Genomic DNA, 20,166 nt, shown 5'->3' with positions numbered 1-20,166 from the left:
TATAGAATGCAAAAGTTAAAGGCAAAAGAGAAAAGTGAAGGGGTCAGTGTTAGCGTTTCCCAAAGGAGGACGTATGTGGGGTTTCAAAGGGTCACGCTAACGCATTCCCTAGAAATCCCTGCACCAATGAATCTTCCTGCAGTTTTTAGATCTTTATTGATTTGTTGAAAAAACCGTGAAAGCTATTCTTAAGCCTTTTGTGCAGATGAGGTATATGGCTTAAGTGACATAGTATATGCGGCTAATCGTAACGATCAGTCGGCTAATAAAACCCTTAAGTGCCACTTTTGTTTTTGAAAGTAACCCAAAAATGCCATTTTTTTTTATTCAGTAATTTTCTTCTTTTAGTATCAGATATACAAATTCAATTTATTGCGCAAAAATCAGCGGCGGCGAAAAAAAAAAAAAAGGCGCGAACTAAAGCGGACGAGCTTAGCCCGGACGAGCTAGGCTCGTCCGTGGATTTGAGGGCTACTGAAAAGTAACACTGGACGAGCTGAGTTTGTCCATGGCATTTTAACTAGAAAGCGGCCGAGGAGCTTAGCTCGTCCAAGGCACTTAAAGGGCTAAGTAAAATTTGTTCAATAACTTTTAATTAGTGAAAATCAACATATGGCGTCAATAAGTGACTTGCTGAGCTTCATCGCAAACCACTAAATCAATATTTTTTATAAATACTTTGAGCACGTTTGAAGCAAAGTAGTGCGCTAAAACTACAACACGTGCAGCAAGTACAAGGCTAGGCTCTGAAATAAGGGACGGAAAAATCGCGCCGGTGAATTATCTCACCGTTAGCCTTGCTTCAGCTGCACGAGGGGTAACTTCAGCGCAGAACTGCGCTTTTCACACGCCTAAATTCCTTCTGAAAATGAGTGAATTAGTGGTTTTTGATAACGGTCAGCAAGTTTCTAATGGGAACGATTCGTGTATTTTCGCCAATTAAACTAATTATGAAATGTTACCTAATTAGCTATCTGATTGTTGCAATAACCCTCGTATCTTATGTCCCCTTGGCCGTATAACTCACCAGCTCAAACCCTATAAGTGTAGCTACTTCTTTTTATTGTAAGATGTCTGAAAATATTTAAAAGAAAAACAAATTACGTAGTCATTTGTTACACGGAAAAAATAGTGCCCGTTGCCAAAACAACGTGGAAAATATATTCTCGATTTAACGGGGCAAACCTATTTGAACCCTTAGTTTTGCTTCCTGGAGATGAACCGGTACTGAACTGAAAGCCGGGAACCCTAACCGTAACAGAACCGGTAAGAATTTCGGTTAGACACTCTGGCAGGCAATACTATTAACAGGTGTATAAATGTGCTTTCGGACCACACGAAATAATAAATGTGATAGCGAAGCCACATATCGTGGTGGGTGTGTTAATAAAGTCCCTCAATATGTCGTTTTAGCAGGAATGTGGTCACCCTAGGTGCAATTTAATGTTACGATTACAATATGGAGGCCGGTTGCAAATAAAGGCTAAACGAATTTAAACACTTTGAACACTTTAACCATTTTAACTGGACACAAAAACTTCAGTTCTTAATGGCCCGTAGATGAGTAGAGTTCGCCGACATCTGTTCAATTGCCTGCTTAGTACCATTCTTTTAAATGTTCGTTTCCTGGGTGTATATCCTTTTGCAATTGGCTCTATATATTACTACAGAGTAAAAACAAGATCATAGCAACGAATCAGCAACTTATAATTAAGGACTTGACGACTTCTAACACTCACGAGGTTTTGTGACATTATTCCCATCTTCAATTTCTTTTTTGGACCAGTGGCTTATAGATCCTGCAAAATTTGAAGGAGAGCATTTTTATTTCCTCTTCCGGTGGCTATGTTTCTCAAGACGATTTCAAAGTTAGTGTGTAACGTACCACTCAGTAGAAGCAATATGGAGAGTACAGATGCCCCCATGATGGATCAGGAAGTACAATAATCGGGCTGAAATTGGAAAAAAGGACGAGCTAATTCTGGATGTCGCTAAACAAACCTTGTTGAATTGGAAATTACTAACCGTGAAAAAGAAAAAAAAAATGAAAGCCGTTTACAAGTCCCTGTAACGCCGAATTAGAGCGCAGCTCTTGAGGAGGGAAGAGGGCGAGGAGAGGGGGGTCACGTGACCTGGGGGGCAATGTGACCTGGGGGGCCACGTGACCTCGGAGGGAGATCACGTGGCCGGGGGTCACGCGACCTCGGGGGGGGGGGGGGGGGTTACGTGGCCTCGGAGGGTCACGTGACCTGGGAAGGGGTCACGACCTCGGGGCTTCATGTGACGTGGGGGGCCACGTGACCTGGGTGGTCATGTGACCGGGGGGTCACGTGTCCTCGAGGGGGTCACGTGACCTTTGGGCCTCGTGACCTGGCTGGTTACGTTACCTGGGGGTCACGTGACCTCAGGGGAGGTCACGTGGCATGGGGGTGACGTGACCTTGGGGGGTCACGTGGCCTTGGGGGTCACGTGACCGAGCGAATACACAGACGCCGACGGCGACGCCGACGCCGACGCCGCTCAAGCCGGAAACGGGCGCCTAAGAGCTGCGCTCTAAAAAACGATCGTTTAAGTCCTCCGTAGTATTTATCCATTCCGGATTGCCCCGTAGCGCCAGATAAATTATTCCATTAGAGAGGGCAAATACAGTCGCGTAAAATAGTTACCCAATTTTCATATAAAGGGAATGAACCAGCAGAGAACAAAAATACATTGCGCTAGCCAAGCCAATTCGCCGCACGGCAGAAACAAAACGAAAACCACACAGACAAAAAGGCAAGTTGTTTATCAGATGAAGTTTCAGAAAAATCTGCCCTTTTCCTCCCTTATATCACCCGCCCACTGTGCGAGGGGGAAGCGCTTAGATAGAGAAGAGCGTCCATCTTAGTTTATGAATTGGAATTTAATGGAGGATGTTGTAAGCGTTGTTGGACGGTTGCGTATATCCGATCACGTGGACCCCCAACGCGTCGAGAGAAAAAAACAGAGGGAAAGGAGGACACCCTAGCAACGGCGCTCACGCCGAATGGCTCATCGGCAACGCGCGCGAACTTGGATTTTGATTTGGGACAGCGCGTGTATCACTGGGGAGCGTGTGACCGCAGCCCCTTGCCTGCATTCACGCCACTTCGGTGAGACAGTCTGCCGCTCATTACAAAACTATTAGCCCACTTCCCCCCCCCCCCCTCCCCCCCCCCGTACACGCCACTTCGAGGCGTGCAGCCGGCAACTTAACTCCCGCTGTCCTCCATGCGCCTCCTAAAAGGGAGTGCCATACCATTTAGGTCAGCGAAGTTTCATCGACAACATCCGTTTTTTTTTTGTGTGTTAACGGTAAAAAATAAAGGTCGCAAACTATTCCTAAAGACTCGACAAAAAAAAAACCGTTGGAGAGAAAAAAAAAAAAAAGTAAGCCCAAACTGCGGATCAAACCGCGGTACCCCGCGTATGAGTCAGACACCTTAGCACTAATGGTATATTCGCCTGGTCCCTTTCGAGCGCTCCCATCATCCGAGTAAGAGCTACCAGATGCTGGAGAACCTCCGCATCGTAGCGAGAGAATCGGCCCGCCCAGCCGAATGCACCACAATTTTTCAGAGCGCCAAGCCGAGTGGATAGAGGGTGGCCTGAGCCATTAGAGGACGGCGCGAGCCGCCCTCTAGCGGAACTTTTACTGCTCGCATTCAAAGGGTTTAGCAGTATTCAGTCATCCATCTGTCAATCCTTGAAAAATGGCAGCCGTCAACGTAGACGCTGATCTTCGCTTGGAAAGCTCTTCGTCAAACTCGTCAAGCGCCGAGCACCTCCTGTATTCGCTGATTAGGGGTGAGTAACATCACCTGTAAAGCACCGAGCGGTATTCTGCCTGTGATCATAGCTGTTAGCGAATATTTACAGCAAATGGCAAATTTGCACGGCTGGCTCTTCAGCCGCACACTAGTGACTGCCGTTGTTTTCGCACGCTAGTTGCTCAGTTGTTGCTTTTTGCATCGTCTGACAAGTACATAAATTTGCTAGACGCCGAACAGCGCGCTAGCATGCAAAGGGCAACGGTTTCTGCCGCTTAGTGCCCGACCAAGACCGCGCGTGCAGCATGTGCGATTCTGTTCGTCAATCGCTGCACGAGCAGCATCGGCCTCCTATTTTGTCACAGAAAAAAAAAAAGTAAATCTGGCCCTCAGATTAGGTTAATGTGGTCCTGCCCATTTTGGCCCGCGCTGTATGATTTTTTTATGTCCGCATGCATGCATATTTCAGCGTTTTCCGGCAGATTTAAAGCTAAATTTGACTCCCGGGTTGTCAGTGCGGTTACACTGCGAAATCGCAAGTAAAACAGCACCATGTGAATCAGGTATTAGTCAGCGACAGCGATACTCAGTTAGCAGCAAGTGCGTTGTTAAGCACCGGGGTCTGCACTTTCTGCAGGATCGGTGCCCGAATTCAACCAGGAGCCAACTAAGTGGCTCAACAGGGAGCCAAGCAAGCAGCGCAATAGGGAGCCAAAAAATTCCCGATGTTCCAAACGTGCCAGCAGAAAACGGGAACTTGCCTTCAAATGGTAAGCAGATATTTTAAACAAAAACAAAATTATTTAAATGTTAGACTTGAGAAAGCCCGTTTACCTGGTTTCATTTCTTTTGTTCTCTCAACAGCGCCATGGGAAGAGGAAGGAACAAAACTTTTGTTAAGCTAGTACACCCAGTATGCAAGACAGGTTGGACCGATGAAAAAATATTGTGGCAACAGCGCGATGTTTTAACAAATTGCCAAAGACATATTTGATGTGCTAAACATCTATCGTACAGGTGTTCAATGCGAGACCCATTACAAGACACTGGTCAAACGCAAACGCGACGAAGACTAGCATAACAGAACGTCGGGGAATTCCCGTTGCCGGGTCTTTTTAAAGAAGAATTTAGGGCAATAAGGGTCATCGACGACAGCTTGGAGCCTGAAGTGCTCCGGGGTGTGGACAGAGTTACACACAAGCTCTCAACGCTGACTTCTCCGAAAGCCGGGCCATCGTGGGCTACGCAGGACGACGAGCTGGATAGCTTTGAGCGAATTGCAAGCCCTGCTGGTTCTGATGAAGCTTCAACATAACGAAGAGCATCAGGAGGTAATAAGGGGTCTAAAAAACGAAAAACGAACAAAGGGATGCGCCCAAGCAATACTCGCATGCAACACATGTTTTTTTTTAATTAAAAAGCTAAATGATGAGAAAGAGGAGAAAAGAGAGGAGCGGGAGAATCGAAGAGAGCAGCGACACCAAGAGCTGCTGATAGCTCACAGAGAGCAAATGGAAGCACTGAGTGACGTCGCCAGCGAACAATAAGTACAACGAGACTGCTTTATTTGTAACATACCATTTCAGCAGTCAAGAAATTCTGATTAATACAAAAACACTATGCTGAAAGTGTCTGGTACCGCGGCTGTTGGGCAGTGTCTCCGACAGTGAACGCTCTTGTGCGGTGCCTTAGAACAGCTGTGCCAAGGCATCCCTCTTCGCTTAACTGAGCTGGCGGAGTGCAGTGTCACGTGCAGTTTGTGGCTGTCGAAATGCCTCCAGCTCTGCTCGTTTCTGTCGGATATGAAGGGCAAGGCCTTCCCTTCTTTTTCTTCTCTCTTCAACCGTCAGTAGGTCATCAACGCTCACGTCGCCAGCATCCATGCAAATGTTGTGTAGGAAGCAACATCTCACGATAAGCTGAGTTATCTTATCTACTGCTGTGAACTCTACGTACCGCAGCTGCCGAAACCTCTGGTTCAATAGGCCGAAAGCGTTTTCAGTTTGCACCCTCGCGGCAGCAAGTCGGCTGTTGAATGTGCTTTTAGCTTTCGTCATGCCACCATAATGTGTGAAGGGCGTCAATAGGTGCTCCCTGATCGGGTAGGCTACGTCTCCTAAAAGATGGTATTTATCAACCTTACAATTGGTGGACAAATTCTCCTGCACTCCAGACAACCCTAGAACACGAGCCTAGTGAACTTTGCTCGGCGGTCCCGTGAATGCTTCCTGCAATCTTCCCTTTGCGTCGCATATCTCTTGCATGGTAAGAGAGAGTTGATTATGCCGGTTGATGCAGGTCGATCTCGTTCGGTTGCTTGGCCAACGTGTGGGTATGTAAGTGTCGTCAATACACCCAATCACACTGGGAAAGGCTGCCAGCTGTAAAGGAAAAGGTGGAATCATAATCAGGTGTAGAATGCCAAAATTTTCTCAAGCAGTTCGGGAGCATAAGGCCATTTTTATGAAGTAGCTGCAAACAAAGAAGGCAGTTGTTTTGAAGGGGCGAAGTTTTCAAGTATGCCAGTATGTGAAAAAAAAACACAATTTGTTTTAGATCGAACATCCGCCGAAGCCACTCAGTGGGTTGACTACATATGTCGCATTGTAAGAGTACTTTAAAGTGTGCCTTGCCTAATAACAGGTTTGCTAAAAAATTGTCCGACAAAGATTAGTTAAAGCATCATGAGCACGGCCCTTAAAAGAATCCGTCCAAATTGGTGGTGTGGCTTGAGAAATTGCAAGATTCGGTTGTCAAAAACAAAATCAGAATTACTCTCCATTGCAGAAGTGTAAGAATGTGAATTTAACAATATTTTCCTTACAGCTTTCTTCTATCAAGCAACAAAAGCACGGGTTCTCAGTTAACTTGTACTTCCTACAGTACTTGTACGAGTTTGCAAGATTGCCCTTTGACCGTTTCCGCATAGCGCTAGGGTGAAAACACTGATTTCAATGCAGGCTCTAATTTGCTGGGTTCACACCAATTCAAAATAAATTGACACATTTGGAAATTTTGCGAGGCCCCATACATGCCATTCATTTCATTACCGCCAAAATTATGCAACTCCATTTCTACTTCGGTCCTTGGATTACTGTCACTATTTCACACTCATTTCATCGCAAGGTAAAGAAAAGCAGACGCAAGAAATTATTCCGACTCCGAAGTTTGCAGCTCCAAGACATTAAGTAGCCAACTTTCGTTGTTTACTCTAAATGCTAATACAGAATTTTCACCACAAGACACATCAATGCACGAGGCAACTCACTTTTTTTAATCTTTGGCCAGGGCATCCTTGTCGACTGCGAAGTAAATTACGTCAGGAGCACTGCAGCACAGAAACTTTAGCACCCTGTCGATCACGGCCATTTGAGTGGAGTCTGCCATTTTGAAAAGGAGAGCACACTCCCGCATTGAAGACTTGTTGGCCACATACCTAGATAACTGCAGAAAGGGTCTTCACAGCTGCCACTCCAGTTGTCGCACAAACAAGAATGACCATGTTTGCTGGAAGAGAAAACGACAAAGAGACGTTTGTTGACCAATCTACCTCAATACGTCAAAGCCGACCTTCTGGGTACTAACATTAGGCTCGCTACTTGCGTGCTCAACACGTTGACAGGAGCTATCCACAAGCATAATGTGTAATATTTTGCACATACTAGTAGTAGCATTACGGTAAATGTAATTTCGATTCAAATCTGCTGTACACTCTTTATTTTTTCATACCGCATAAGGTAACAGACAAACAATAATACACGGTACTGAAAACAAAAATTATTAATGTATTGCAGCAGCAATTTAATTCCGCGAGGCAAAAAGAAATGTCGACACTAGTTTGCCATGTCGTATTCACACGCATTTGCTGCACCACAGCTTTAAAGAGCCTATACATTTGCAGGTTTTAATGCACTTATGCTCCATTATGTACAGTCGGAGACAAAAGTCTCCAGGACACGCGAGCTGCGACTGAAACGCATCGCTCTGCCATCTGCCGGCGGGTCGCCTGGTTTCGAGATCACAGAAAAGCGCATGCGCGTCCTACTGTGCGTGCCAACATGTGCGCTTTCCTGCTCTTCTGCGGCGCGGCGCCTAACTCGGAATCAGGTGCGCGGTACCGCCCCGGAGATAGCGCTTACTGACATGGCACCTATAAAGCAAGAAGTCACGGCAACTCAACTGAGCGATAAACTCAACTGGTTATAAAGCAAGGTGCGCTGACACAGCGAAATGCGGCGCAATGCCCCAGGCGGTATCTCGTGTTTCGGAATGTGTAGCAGACGCCCGTAAGCCGCCAGCGCTATCTACGAGGCGGTACCACGCGCCTGATTCCGAGTTTGGCACTGTGACGCAGAAAAGCGGGAAAACAGGCATGTTCGCAGGCAAAGTAGGACCCGCATGCGCTTTTGTGTGATCTTGAAACCAGGCGACCCGCCGGCAGATGGCAGAGCAATGCGTTTCAGCCGCAGCTCGCGTGTCCTGGAGACTTTTGTCCCCGACAGTACATAGCTTAACTATGCATTTTTTGTTCAATCTTTGGGACACAGTTTGGCGGAGATTTACTGCAAAATACTGGAGAGCTTTCTTTCCTCGAAACAAGGTAACTCTTGTACGGCCCGCAAGCAAAGTGGAATTCGAGACAGCAAATACTGAACTAATCAGTGAGCACACATTTACTTCCCGTTTTAGGTAAAAATTCAGTTATTATTGGATGGTAAACTAATTATGTGTCTAAATGATAACCAGGATAATTTGAAATACGACCCTTGTATAAATCAGCTTTTTTTGTGTGCCTCGTCGGCTGCATTAGGCTCGACGCAACCCTGTCAAGTGCTATCGCATGTTGGCTGAAGTGACTCACCAAAGGAACGAGAGGATGTGCTCTTCTGCTGTCTTGGTGGGCAAACCACAGTGGTGAAAAGTTTACGGGGAAAAGATTGACCTCTAGAATTGGTCGATGAGGTCATCGCATGCCGGCCGTGCCAAGCGGAAGTTCCTGCGAAACTATAAAATGACGACATTACAGCTTGAAAACTTTCGCGTACTTTTGTTCTTACCTCTTTCTCCGAGCCGGTTTGCTCTATTCGCGTCTCCAGCTCGACGCTCGCCCTCCCGCGGCGGAAACGAGAAGCGCTCTAGTGAGGGTCCCCCGATTCTCCTGCACAGCGGGCATGGCGGAACTGCTCGCGATCATGGCTCGCGAAATGTGGTTTCCGGATGCAAACAGCACTCTTCACTGTCCCAACGTAGTGCTGCAGCCAGTATGGGATTGTACCTTACTGGAGAGTTCTAATATTGCGCATAGAAGCAAACGCAAGCGGTGTGAGTTTGCGTTAGAGTTGCGTGCCCCACGTTGTGCGTGCGCCTCATCGCCATGCGCCATCCAAGACCGCAATTTCGAGCTCCGCGCACGCGCAGTGTGGAACGCGCAAAGCTAACGCAAACACACAGGGCTTGAGTTCGCTCCTATACGCAATATTAAAACTCACTACTGTTTCACCGGCTTCCAACGCCAACGAAACGTGCTGCAGTGAGCAGACGTGCAAGCAGGTAGGCGTTCCTTCGAACTGGAAAGGCTAAGATTGGCAAAACGTCGGCGAGCAAATACAAAAGTAAATAAATGTTATGAAAAAACTCGTAATTAAAAAAAGTTTTTTTTTTTTTTTTACTTTTGGGCATTTGGTCTGGAAGTATATTGGCGGCGACTTTGGACGTTTCGCCTATTGTCAAAGGTCGCGACTTTGATAGCACAATCTACATTACCCACAATTAATGTAATTTTACATGGGTTTCTCACTTTAGCGAGAATGTTTTCATTGATTTTAGACAATTTTTATTTTAATTATAGTTAAAATGCAGCAATTGGAACTAGTGATGATAATTAGCACAGTTTTCATTGTCATATTTCTTCGCGCGTTTAAGATTAGATCATAAGCAACAAATTATATTAGAGCTTGAAGAATTACTTATTCAAATTTGTGAATTTTAATATTATTATTATTAATACAAATCGCGGCAATGTATGCCTCTAATTAACGCCAAGATCACGAGAATACTCTATTTAACCATAATAGTCTTTCCAAAAAGGTATAATTCTGCTTTCTTTTTAGCATATGAAAAACTCTGACATAGTTATCAAGAAAGACAAACAGTTAAACGCTGGATGTAATATGAAGTCCTACGCGTCACGCGGTGCTATAAAAACACACATACACACTTCAGCTGTCCGACTCGGATTCCGTCTTGGGTTGTTGCAGTGAGAGCAGCGTTTATTAGTTTATGCGTTTCGTGGACATATTGTAAAAATTGGAATTATTCTCTTAATCTTGTGCTGGCATAATTGTCATTATTTCCTATGACAATTATCTGAGCTAGAAAAAGGCAGCGAGAACGCACAGATATCAGCACTGATTTTTTCAAAAACTACGAATATCAGCCTGGATCGAACAGTACGTCACAAAGTAAAGTTTTCGGGAACAACTTTTCTAAGTAAAGAATTACGATGTGAGGCACATCTTGAGTCATGAAAGAACCCGAAAGTAAGACCTCTGTCGAGAAATTAAATCCAAAATAGAGGTAAGTTTCGCTCCAGAATTAAAACGCGCATCCTTCCGTAATTACTACGCTAAGCACCGTTCTTGTTTTCAGGGTAAAGAGGTGACCCACGCTCATAAAATATTAGCTTCCTCGTATTACCAGAAATAATTTATATCGCTCAGTGAAGCGACATAAACTAGACAGGCTCGACAGCGGCACGCATCTCTGACCCTCACTAAACCTGCCATCTTGGAAAATGAGTGGCGCCACCTATAGTTAGTTGGAGTCGCGAATATATACATAAGCCTTGACGTTGGATGCCGTACAAGGTTCGTCAAACAACTCAGCAAACTTCGCTTCGTAAACACGGCCCTCGTGTTTACGAAGAAAAAAAGAAAGTTCAATAGGCAGTCATTTTCTTCTGAAGACTAGCAAAGGATTTTGTGGGTAATAGAGGCCAACAGAGAATATTATCAAGGTGAGAAGAACGCTTTATTTCCTTTTTTACCTGAAAGAAGCGCACTTTACACTGCTTGACCGCGGAACGGCTGCGCCCGTTCGGACCGGAGGCAAAAAGAGAACGATCTTGACGTCACGGCCCAACGGTGCTTTAGGGAGCGCCAACCTTCTGGTTGCCGATCCCTAAAGCACCGTTGGGTCGCACTTTTACTCTCGGCATTAGTTCAGAATGTGGCGTCCTCCTGACGTAATATTTTAGCTGGGGTCGAATTTTGTGTCACTACAGCGATACCAGTAATTTATTTCATTTTGAGTTTGGCCGGAGTTGCCCTTTAAGAGCTGTGCTCTAATTCGGCATTACAGAAAATTTTAAACGTCTTTCACTTTTTTACTTCACAAATACTGAGTTTTCAAGTTTTGAATTCTGAGGGTAATGTCCAGGCATAGCTTTCAATCTTTTCGGTAAATTAAAAAAAATTATTTTGACCTGTGTGTGCCCATTTAAAGGCGAAGCTAAAGCGTCCTCGAAGCTGTTGTTTTTTGTTTAAACAAATTTAGGAAAATTCAATTTGTTTGTTACATGAGCAGGAAGGGGGATGGGAAGGAAGGAAGTGCACTCTAGGAGGGGGGATGGGGAGCGAAAGAGGAAAGGGAAGGGACGTGAGGCAGAGGGGGAGGAGACTCACTGTAGGAGGTTGAGGAGTTTGAATGCAAGAGAAGGAGGTGGAAGCGGAGAGAAATGGGAAGAGATAATCCCTATGTCATTAGATTCATTCTTCCCACTACATTTAGCAGGATGATTAATTTGGTGTGTCACACGATTAATGAGGGGGAGGCTAGAGAATAGGGGAGGGATAGAAAAATGAAAAGGAGAATGAACGAAAAGTATGTACTTGGAGGTAGATGGGGTGTGAGGGAAAATGTGGCAGACGTTGAGGACACCCTAGAGGGAGAGGTATGGCGAGTGGAAGGAAAGGGGAAGTAAGTAGAGGAATGGGAAGAGGGAATTTTTGCACCACGTAAGGTATGTTTTCCCGTGCGATTTAACAAAAAAAAACCGAAATGGTGCTGAGGTCACGTCACGTCGACTTCCAAGCTAAATCTAGCGGGGAAACTCAATTTGTGTTTAATTTAAAAGAGGTTAATTTTTCCGCTTTTTTTTAAAGGAAACTGAATCGACGTATAGGTCACGACAAGTCAATTTCAATACTCTGTTTAAGTAGCATGAAGTTGGGTCACGTGACGTCAATCTTCTAGCAACAATTTAAAGGGTAATGCACGCAGGGACAGATGGACGCACAAAGAAAATGTTGGAAATCGAGGGTTCCGTTACAAATCATTTCATGCTTTCAAAGAAATTCTTCACGAAATTCCCAGCACCACATTTCCGCTTGATGATGCTCGTAATTTATTCTTCGACATCTGAAACTATTAATATACCTAAATAAAAAAGGAAAAAAAAAAACACGTGACGAACGTTTTGTTGAGAGAGTGGTGTCCGTACTGAGGCTGACTGTGTGAACTGTGGAGCGTCAAAGATGAGGCTGTGGCTCAGATAGTGCCCGCAGCCGCCGAGAGATTGCGGTAGTTAGGAATAAGGTTTATTGGAATCATTGCGTCGATCACTTTAGCATTTATTGCAAGAACGTGTACATTTCCTTTTTCTCGTTGATATGTCATATGATGCATATCTCGAGCTCGGTGGATTACAGCAGGTGCTGTGGGCGTTACCAAAAAACAATAACGAATTACGTCACCCGTCATTTGCAAATAAAAATAACACGTTACCGCCCTACCTTACTTGAAAATAAAAGGAACCCTTCACCGCTCAATGTAACGGACGTTATATTTAACTTACTTTTAGAGCACAGCTCTTTGGCGCCCTTTTCCGGCTTGAGCAGCGTCGGCGTCGGACATTTCCCATAATGCACCGCGCGGTGCATTATGGGAAATGTCCTATAATGCACCGCGCGGGACCCTTGTGACGTCACTCGTGACGTCACGTGTGACGTCACGAGGCTCCCGCGTGGTGCATTATGAGACATTTTCCATGATGCAACGCCCGGGGAGGAGGAGGGGGAGGCGAGGGGGACGCAGAAGTGAGGAGAGGAGGAGGAAGAGGAGCAAAATGGGAAGGATAGAGGAGGAGAGGAGAAGGAGGGAGGAGGAGGAGAGGAGGGGAGGAGCTTGAAGTTGAAGGGGAGGGGAGGAGGAGGAGGAAGAGGAGTAGCAGGGAGGATGAGGAAGTGAGGGGGAGGGAAGAGAGGATATACCCTCCCCTCAGTATCCTTCCCTCCTCCTCCTCAGGAGCTGCGCTCTACTTTGGCGTTACAGGGTGTTGTAAACGTCTAATTGTTTAGAGCGCAGCTCTTAGGCGCCCGTTTCCGGCTTGAGCACCGTCGGCGTAACCGCGCGGTGCATTATGGGATTCGTGACGTCACGGAGCATGGGCATCGTCACTGTCACTGACGACGTCATCGGTGACGTCACTGATGACGTCATCGGCATCCGCATCGTTATCGTCGCTGATGACGTCATCAGTGACGTCACTGATGACGTCATTGGTATCGGCATCGTCATCGTCATCATCACTGATGACGTCATTGTCATCGTCATCGCCACTGTGATGTCATCAGTGACGTCACTGGTGATGTCATCGGCATTCGCATCGTCATCATCATCATCATTATAGTGCCTTTATTTGTGCCAATCAACAACCAACAAAGGTCTACAATGTGGCACAGTGAAAAAAATTGCACACCTGTTAAACCTGCTCGATTTATAAAACTAGCATTCAACAAAACACGACAGTACATTTTTAGCGACGGAAAATAATCTAATCTAATTGCCTACTGAAATTTGCGCAGCTATCAAAAATATCAAAATTTTCATGCCCAAGATTGTTTACACTTGTCTGCATTCTTGTTGTTAGTGATGTCATGTGTTGATTGTGGGGATAAAAAGTGGGAGCTCTCCTATTTGAGCGAGTTGGTACGTTAAAATTCACTGTAAACAAAAGTGTTCAATCAATGTCGCCATGAACTATTTTACACAAGAAGGCGACATCGCGCGATAATCTTCTGAGGGATATACGCTGTGGGCCAAATTTGTCGAGCAGGAGTTCATAGTTGTAAAAATACCTTCGGCCAAGCTATTAATTTGGCATAAATTATGAGCACATCGTCACTTATGACGATGACGTCATCTGTGACGTCACTAATGACGTCACTGATGACATCATCGTCACGTGACCTCTAAGGGTCACGTGACCCCCGTGAGGTCATATGACCCCGGTGACGTCACATGACCCCTATGAGGTCACGTGACCCTCGTGAGGTGACGGCGACGCCGTCCGGAGGGAGGAGAATCAGACAGAATGAGGACGTGAGGAGGAGGGGTATACCTTTCCCTCAGTACGCTTTCCTCCAACTGCTCAAGACCTGCGCTCTAATCCGGCGTTACAGGAAGTTGTAAATGCTATTCATTTTTTAAATATGAATTAACACGTTTTACAGTTTTGAAGTTACAAGTATGCATAAATCCCGCATTTCAAAAAAAATTATGTCCTTGCAGCAGCTGAATATAAATATTTATATTTTTTTGGCTTCACCTCAATACTCACAAAAAGGTAAAAGAACACCCAAAACTAAGAAATTCACATAGCTTGACGCTACGAAGAAAACTGAAGTGTCACTTTTTAGGTCTTTGACAGAAAAATTAACGAGTAACGTAACCCCATTTCTACAAACAGGTCACGTAAGTACGTTGCTGTTTGGAAAAAAGTTACCTTAGAGAAAAAGAAGTGAAAGCCGTTCACAACTCTCCGTAACACCGAATTAGAGCACAGCTCTTGAGGATGAGGGGGATGGAAGGGTACTGAGGGGAGGGTATACCCCTCGTCCCTCCTCCTCACCTCCTTATCCTCCTCCTCCCCTGATTCTGGAATCTCCTCCGGGAAGAGGAGTTATGTGACCTCGGGGGGGGGGGGGGGGGGGGGGAGGTCACGTGACATGGGGGAGGGGGTCACGTGACCTCAGGGGGTCACGTGACCTCAGGGGGTAACGTGACCTCGGAGGAGGGGGTCGCGTGACCCCGGGAGGTTCGCGCGGTGCATTATGGGACATTTCCCGCAATGCACCGCGGGGTTACGCCGACGGCGACGGCGGCGCCTCTCAAGCCGGAAACGGGCGCCTAAGAGCTGCGCTCTAAAAGTAACCGTTGCCGGTAACACTGATTAAAGTAACATTGATTCACAAAATTACTCGATTTCTCTATTCGTCATTAAATCCCACCTCAGCCGTCGCAAATCTCCGATGGAGCCAGTGGAGAGTTCTAGTAGATCGTTCCAATACTTTCCCCGATAACGATACGATGCATGCTCAAGGGCGGACTATCGGATATCGTTATCGGAGTTAACCCCAAAAGGCATTCTTATCTCCGTGATTGGTTGAACCAGCGAAAGCAAACCCTCGACGCTTTTGATTGGCTCATTCTCTGCGGTCAGAGTGAAACATCTTCAAGATGATTCACACAGTGGTGTCGAGTTCGACCAAAGGCAACGGCTTCCGACGTAGGGTTGCTATGGGAACAGCTGCGCCGGCTCCAACAATACCACTTTTTACCACTCTATTGTTGTAGGCTAGTTCGGGAGCCCGTCGGTGGTACCACCGGTGGCCATTACTTGACACCAGGGCGCGTTTGCTCGAAGCCGGTTAATTTCAACCGCGGCAAAAACTTAACCGCCCTTCCCTACTAGGTACCTACACTTACCTAGCCAAGCTTGACGAGGACTGAATGAGCGATAGCTCTGTGTTTTATTATGGGGTGATAGCTGGTGTCACCTACTGATTGTGGCGAATATAATTGGCTTCCTTGGAAGAAGTTCCCGAAAAGGGGGGTCCCAAAAATGCGCGCTACCGGGTTTTCGGGATGCACCCTAGCATAAATTAGAGCTTAAGAGACACTGTTTGTTGCTCGTGGTTCAGATATTGATTAAAGTAAAACTAAATATCCCTTGTATGAAAAATTCCAAAATGTTTGGCTGTCTGAACTTATGAAAAGCCTCATTTAAATCTCCTTCTAAATTCGAAAGACGACGACGAAGTTCAGTCTATAGAAACGATAAGGAAAAAAAAAAGCAGTAAGTGGCAGGCCGTACCCCGGCAGCATGGTTGGCCAGCGTATAAGAACTGTACATAACACCATCATAAATTGAAAACCGTGTGATTTGGCCTCATTGAAAATAGACTTATTATCAAATTACCCAAGCATCGAGGAGAACGCTGACCGTATAATTCTACGCTCCGCGCGCGCTGGCCTTCCCCGTATAAAAAATTCGAAGTAAATAACCAAAATAACGAACATGCGTGCAAGGTGTAATTCTTTCCTAGGCATTTGCTTTAGAAAAGTTACTAATGCTAAGGACGGCACGTGCGGCGCGTGGAACACCAATACCTGCATTCTTGTGCTTGGAGCCACCTCGGTGGCTCCGAAGCGAGAGCGCTGGCCTACGGATCCCCGTGTGGCGGGTTCGAATCCCGGCCGAGGTGCCCGCAATCTGACGGAGGCTGATTGCGGAGGAGGCGCCGTGTAACCGAGCTTTCGGTTGCACGTCAAAAGATCCCCAGGTGGTCCGAATTAATCCTCAGTCCTCCGCTGGGGCGTGTCAGATGCCCGTCGTTGGTTTGGCACGTAAAACCCCCAAATTTGACTTTTTTCCTTGATGCTGAGGTAATCTAGCAATAGGTCTACTGAGACGCTGTCGGCTTCTGCGTGCTGTCAATACCCGGCCAATTGAGGCAAGGCAATCCACTTTCCAAAGACGTTGCCATGCCGACAATTATCGCGTTAATTTAGGCTTAGGAATGTCCAGAATGGAAAGACTACCTAAAAAATGAGGTGAGGTGATTGCTCATGCTTTGCGATTTAAGTGAGGTAAGGCAAAGTGAAAGCCTCCTGCACCATTCATTGCTGACTAACGCGCCCGATATTGCAGATACTGTGACATGTTAGCTCCAAAGCGAACGGTGCTCGCTCGCCGGCGCACCGCCATGTTTCCCCGCCGCCCTTACTCTGCCGGTCACGTGACCTGAAGTTCCCCTTTGTAGGGAAATGCGGTTAACTTTTAACCGCGGTTAAAGTTAACCGGCTTCGAGCAAACGGGCCCTGTCAATACACGCGAGTCTATGGGAGAAACACACAAAAGTAGCAATATTGAAACTTTTACACTGCGCTCAAAGGCGACTGTTTAATCATGGGCTGCGATTACTATGTCAGGTGTTCAAGGATCAAATCGGCATTCCTGAAGCGTTCGAGCGCCGATTAAAAAATCAAACGTGCCAGAGCACCCCCGCCTGAGCTGGCAAGCTTGCTCTCGCAGCAGAGTAAACATAGGAACTTGCCGCTAATAAGACCGTCCTCGAGGAAGCTCGCAAGTTGATAAATGTCGACGAAGTTCCATCTTGAGAGCGGATTTCCGAAGGTGAACCAATTCCACATAACAAAGACTTTAAGCTTGTCGTCTGCTAAACCCAACTCGCCTAAATCGAGTCCGTGGTTAATACGTAATTCTTGTCTCGTTGAGTTCCAGTACATTTTTCACCCAGCCGATTCACCCTTGACCAGAAAACCTTTATTTGTAGGAACTGTGAAGGCTGTAAGTTTTAATATATGTGCGGAAGCTATGTGAGAGGCTTTTAGAAAAGTAACCGAAAAGTTTCAGTGACAACTACATAGAATTGGGGAAACGGCACTTTTTCTCAGTTTTCCAATAGACTCCAATGGATTCGCTGCTGTCAAGTGATGGCTGCCGGTGGTGCCGTTCGACCCCAGCAAGACAAGCCTCGACCAGCGATACTCTCTATTACAATAAAATTCAGTGGTTTTTGCACCATTTTGTTTGAACCGACGCAGCTGTGTTCGTAACAACCCCTACATCGCAAGCCGTTGCAGTCGCACTCGGTGAGATTAACGCAACTGTGTGAATCATCCATGCATTACACAAAAGCTAATAGTACTTACTAAAGGTTTTAACTGCTTGTAACATATGTTTCTAACTTTTTAGAAACTGAAATGACTAATGGGAGGGATGGCAATATTTACTAAGGAAGTAGGTAACCGGTATTTTACTCTCGTGCTAGCGCCACCCAGCTCCAGAAGTTATATATCTGGCCGTAGGTACCGACAAAATCAAAGACTGCGAAATATGTTTTTTCTGGCACGGTAGAGGGTTTCTAGGCATTGCATCTCCTACACTTAGTGTTACCCACACATTGCACGCGTAATCTATTTTCTCAAAATATGTCGTAGATAGAACACATTTACGCCTTTACTCATGGATTACCCAAGTAATTTATAAATTTGCATGAATGTTGCTTTGTTTTCACTAATGTCGTCCTGAATACTAATATTTTTAGTGTCGAAAGGGATGAATGTTTTAGTAAAAAGGAAATGCGGCCGCTGTGACTGTTTCCGTCAACCTCCTCATCTGCGCTTCTTTGCGGCCATTTTCTTGCGTTTTCTCATATCTACGCATCAAAACTAGTAATGACTACGAGCTCGACTGTTTTTGATTGCAATAATAATTATTTCAGTTTTCTTGGCTGGCTACAACCTTAGTTAGTACCCGAGGTGTCAGTGGTGTGGCAGGGAGCTAGTAGAGTTACAGTAATTGCCACAGAGGTGTGGCACCTGCTGCATTTGCTCACCTTTTTACTTAAACTTTTACTCCAGGGTAGTTCAGTGTTAATTCTTAAGAATTCACAATGCAATACTCTAAAAGGGAAAGTATAATAGCCATTTCTGTTCCCTTCCCGAAATATTTAAGGAAAGCCTAAGGTATGGATAAGAAAGACGGCTACTGCACCCCCCCCCCCCTTCCAATAGTACGATGTATATGCTTCAAATTGCGTGTCTTTGGAAACAAGGTTGTATTGGAACTTTCAACTTTAAGTATTTTGCTTTTTCTTTCCTGATATTATCCTACATAAGCAAGATATGGTTCTGAGACGACAGTTCTAGATGGCTCACCTTTGCCTGCTGGATCTAGAATGACACCAGGAAGACAGGAGCAGCAAGGTGATACCGCTAGATTTGTAGGAACGAAGCTTTCATTGTCTATAGCGCAAAAGAAGTCTTACCAGGAATGTTACGAAAAGTTGCTATTGATTAAACTCAAAAATACGCCTCGGTTCAGTTCTACGAGTTGCGTCCTTACGATCTTGAGAATGTTTTCCAATTCTAATTAATGTTTATTCCTTTCTGGTCGTGCCAAGGTAGATGAAACAATCGCGTTGGCTCTAGCGCGATTCCCTTCTTTCAAAAGAAAACAAAGGAGCGCGCGAAACTGAGTTCCACGAATGCGCATTTGGATTGATTGAGACCGTCTACATAGGAAAGTTTCATGGCTTCCCGATCGCACTAGTGCTCAAAGTTTCAGGTAACTTGTGGAAATTAACTCATTATTGCACATTTAGGTTTCATGTTCCTTCGTGATGAGCTTTCGTTTCTTCTGAATAGATATTCTGAGGGATCGCGTGATAATCAGGACGCCTTTGGAAATTGTCCTACTGTGGGCGAGTCTCTGTGGCGTCGCTGACGTGGAGCAGGGTTCCCTCTTGCTTCACGTCTGCTTCGTGTCCTTCTTCTGATTCATTTAGCTATTTCATTCGTGTCTAAACCCGTTACAATTGGAAGTTGAAAAATAAATACCTTTAGAAGTATGAAATAATGTGCATTTTGTTTAAAGGGAAACTGAAGCGGTTCTCTATTTGAGAAAAAACATTTCAATGGCCTTCATTCTACCTCCAGGATCAGGAATATCAAGATTATTTTTCAATTTGGTGCACGGAGGCTTCAGAAATTAATTTTTAAAGTACCGCCGAAGCCCCTCCTTCCCGGGGCGTGACGTCACACTAGGGGCTTTCGGAATCTCTGCTCTCGCGCATCTTCAGCGCCTATCAAAGCTATGCACGCGCACTCTTGCTATTTTCAGAAAGGTCAGAAAGAGACGTCACGACTGGTGTCAGTGCGGGAAATATACCTGGCAAGCTTGCCGTTGCACGCGCTGCCCACACGAGCGACACGCGCTTGGCGGCCTGAAGATCCTAGTATGACGTCACGACTGGTCGAATGTTTTTTCGCTTTTTCTCGCTTTTCGTTGCATCTTCAGGGAAAACAAAAATGATATTCAGATTCACGGGATAAAAATACGCCAGAATTCACCTCTAAGTCGTTTTTTTCAAGAAGTTTTTCAGCTTCCCTTTAACGTCTACATAATTTGTTTTTTTATATCAAAGATTAAACTTTGTGTGTTAATTTTATAGTTTAATGCTATAGCATTATTAAGCTACTCACCACATATTTATGTCTATCTTGAATCTGT

General features: G+C 45.5%; 1 protein-coding gene across 1 annotated transcript in view; it reads right to left on the bottom strand.

Moving 5' to 3' along the window:
* LOC115314687 (trypsin-1-like) overlaps window positions 1-5,545 on the bottom strand; it is a 76,743-nt gene extending 71,198 nt beyond the window's left edge. Inside the window, exons 1-3 of the mRNA XM_029973808.3 lie at window positions 5,428-5,545; window positions 1,886-1,952; window positions 1,740-1,799 (exon numbers count right to left, since the gene is read on the bottom strand). Coding sequence (XP_029829668.3) covers window positions 1,740-1,799; window positions 1,886-1,925 — 100 coding nt within the window. The 5' untranslated portion in view covers window positions 1,926-1,952; window positions 5,428-5,545. The remainder of the gene's footprint in view (window positions 1-1,739; window positions 1,800-1,885; window positions 1,953-5,427) is intronic.
* Window positions 5,546-20,166: the final 14,621 nt, after the last annotated feature.

The sequence above is a fragment of the Ixodes scapularis genome, unplaced genomic scaffold (genome assembly GCF_016920785.2).
Source record: "Ixodes scapularis isolate PalLabHiFi unplaced genomic scaffold, ASM1692078v2 PGA_scaffold46__3_contigs__length_2488377, whole genome shotgun sequence".
NCBI classification, from domain to species: Eukaryota; Metazoa; Arthropoda; class Arachnida; order Ixodida; family Ixodidae; genus Ixodes; species Ixodes scapularis.
This window is presented reverse-complemented; position numbering and strand designations above follow the sequence as displayed.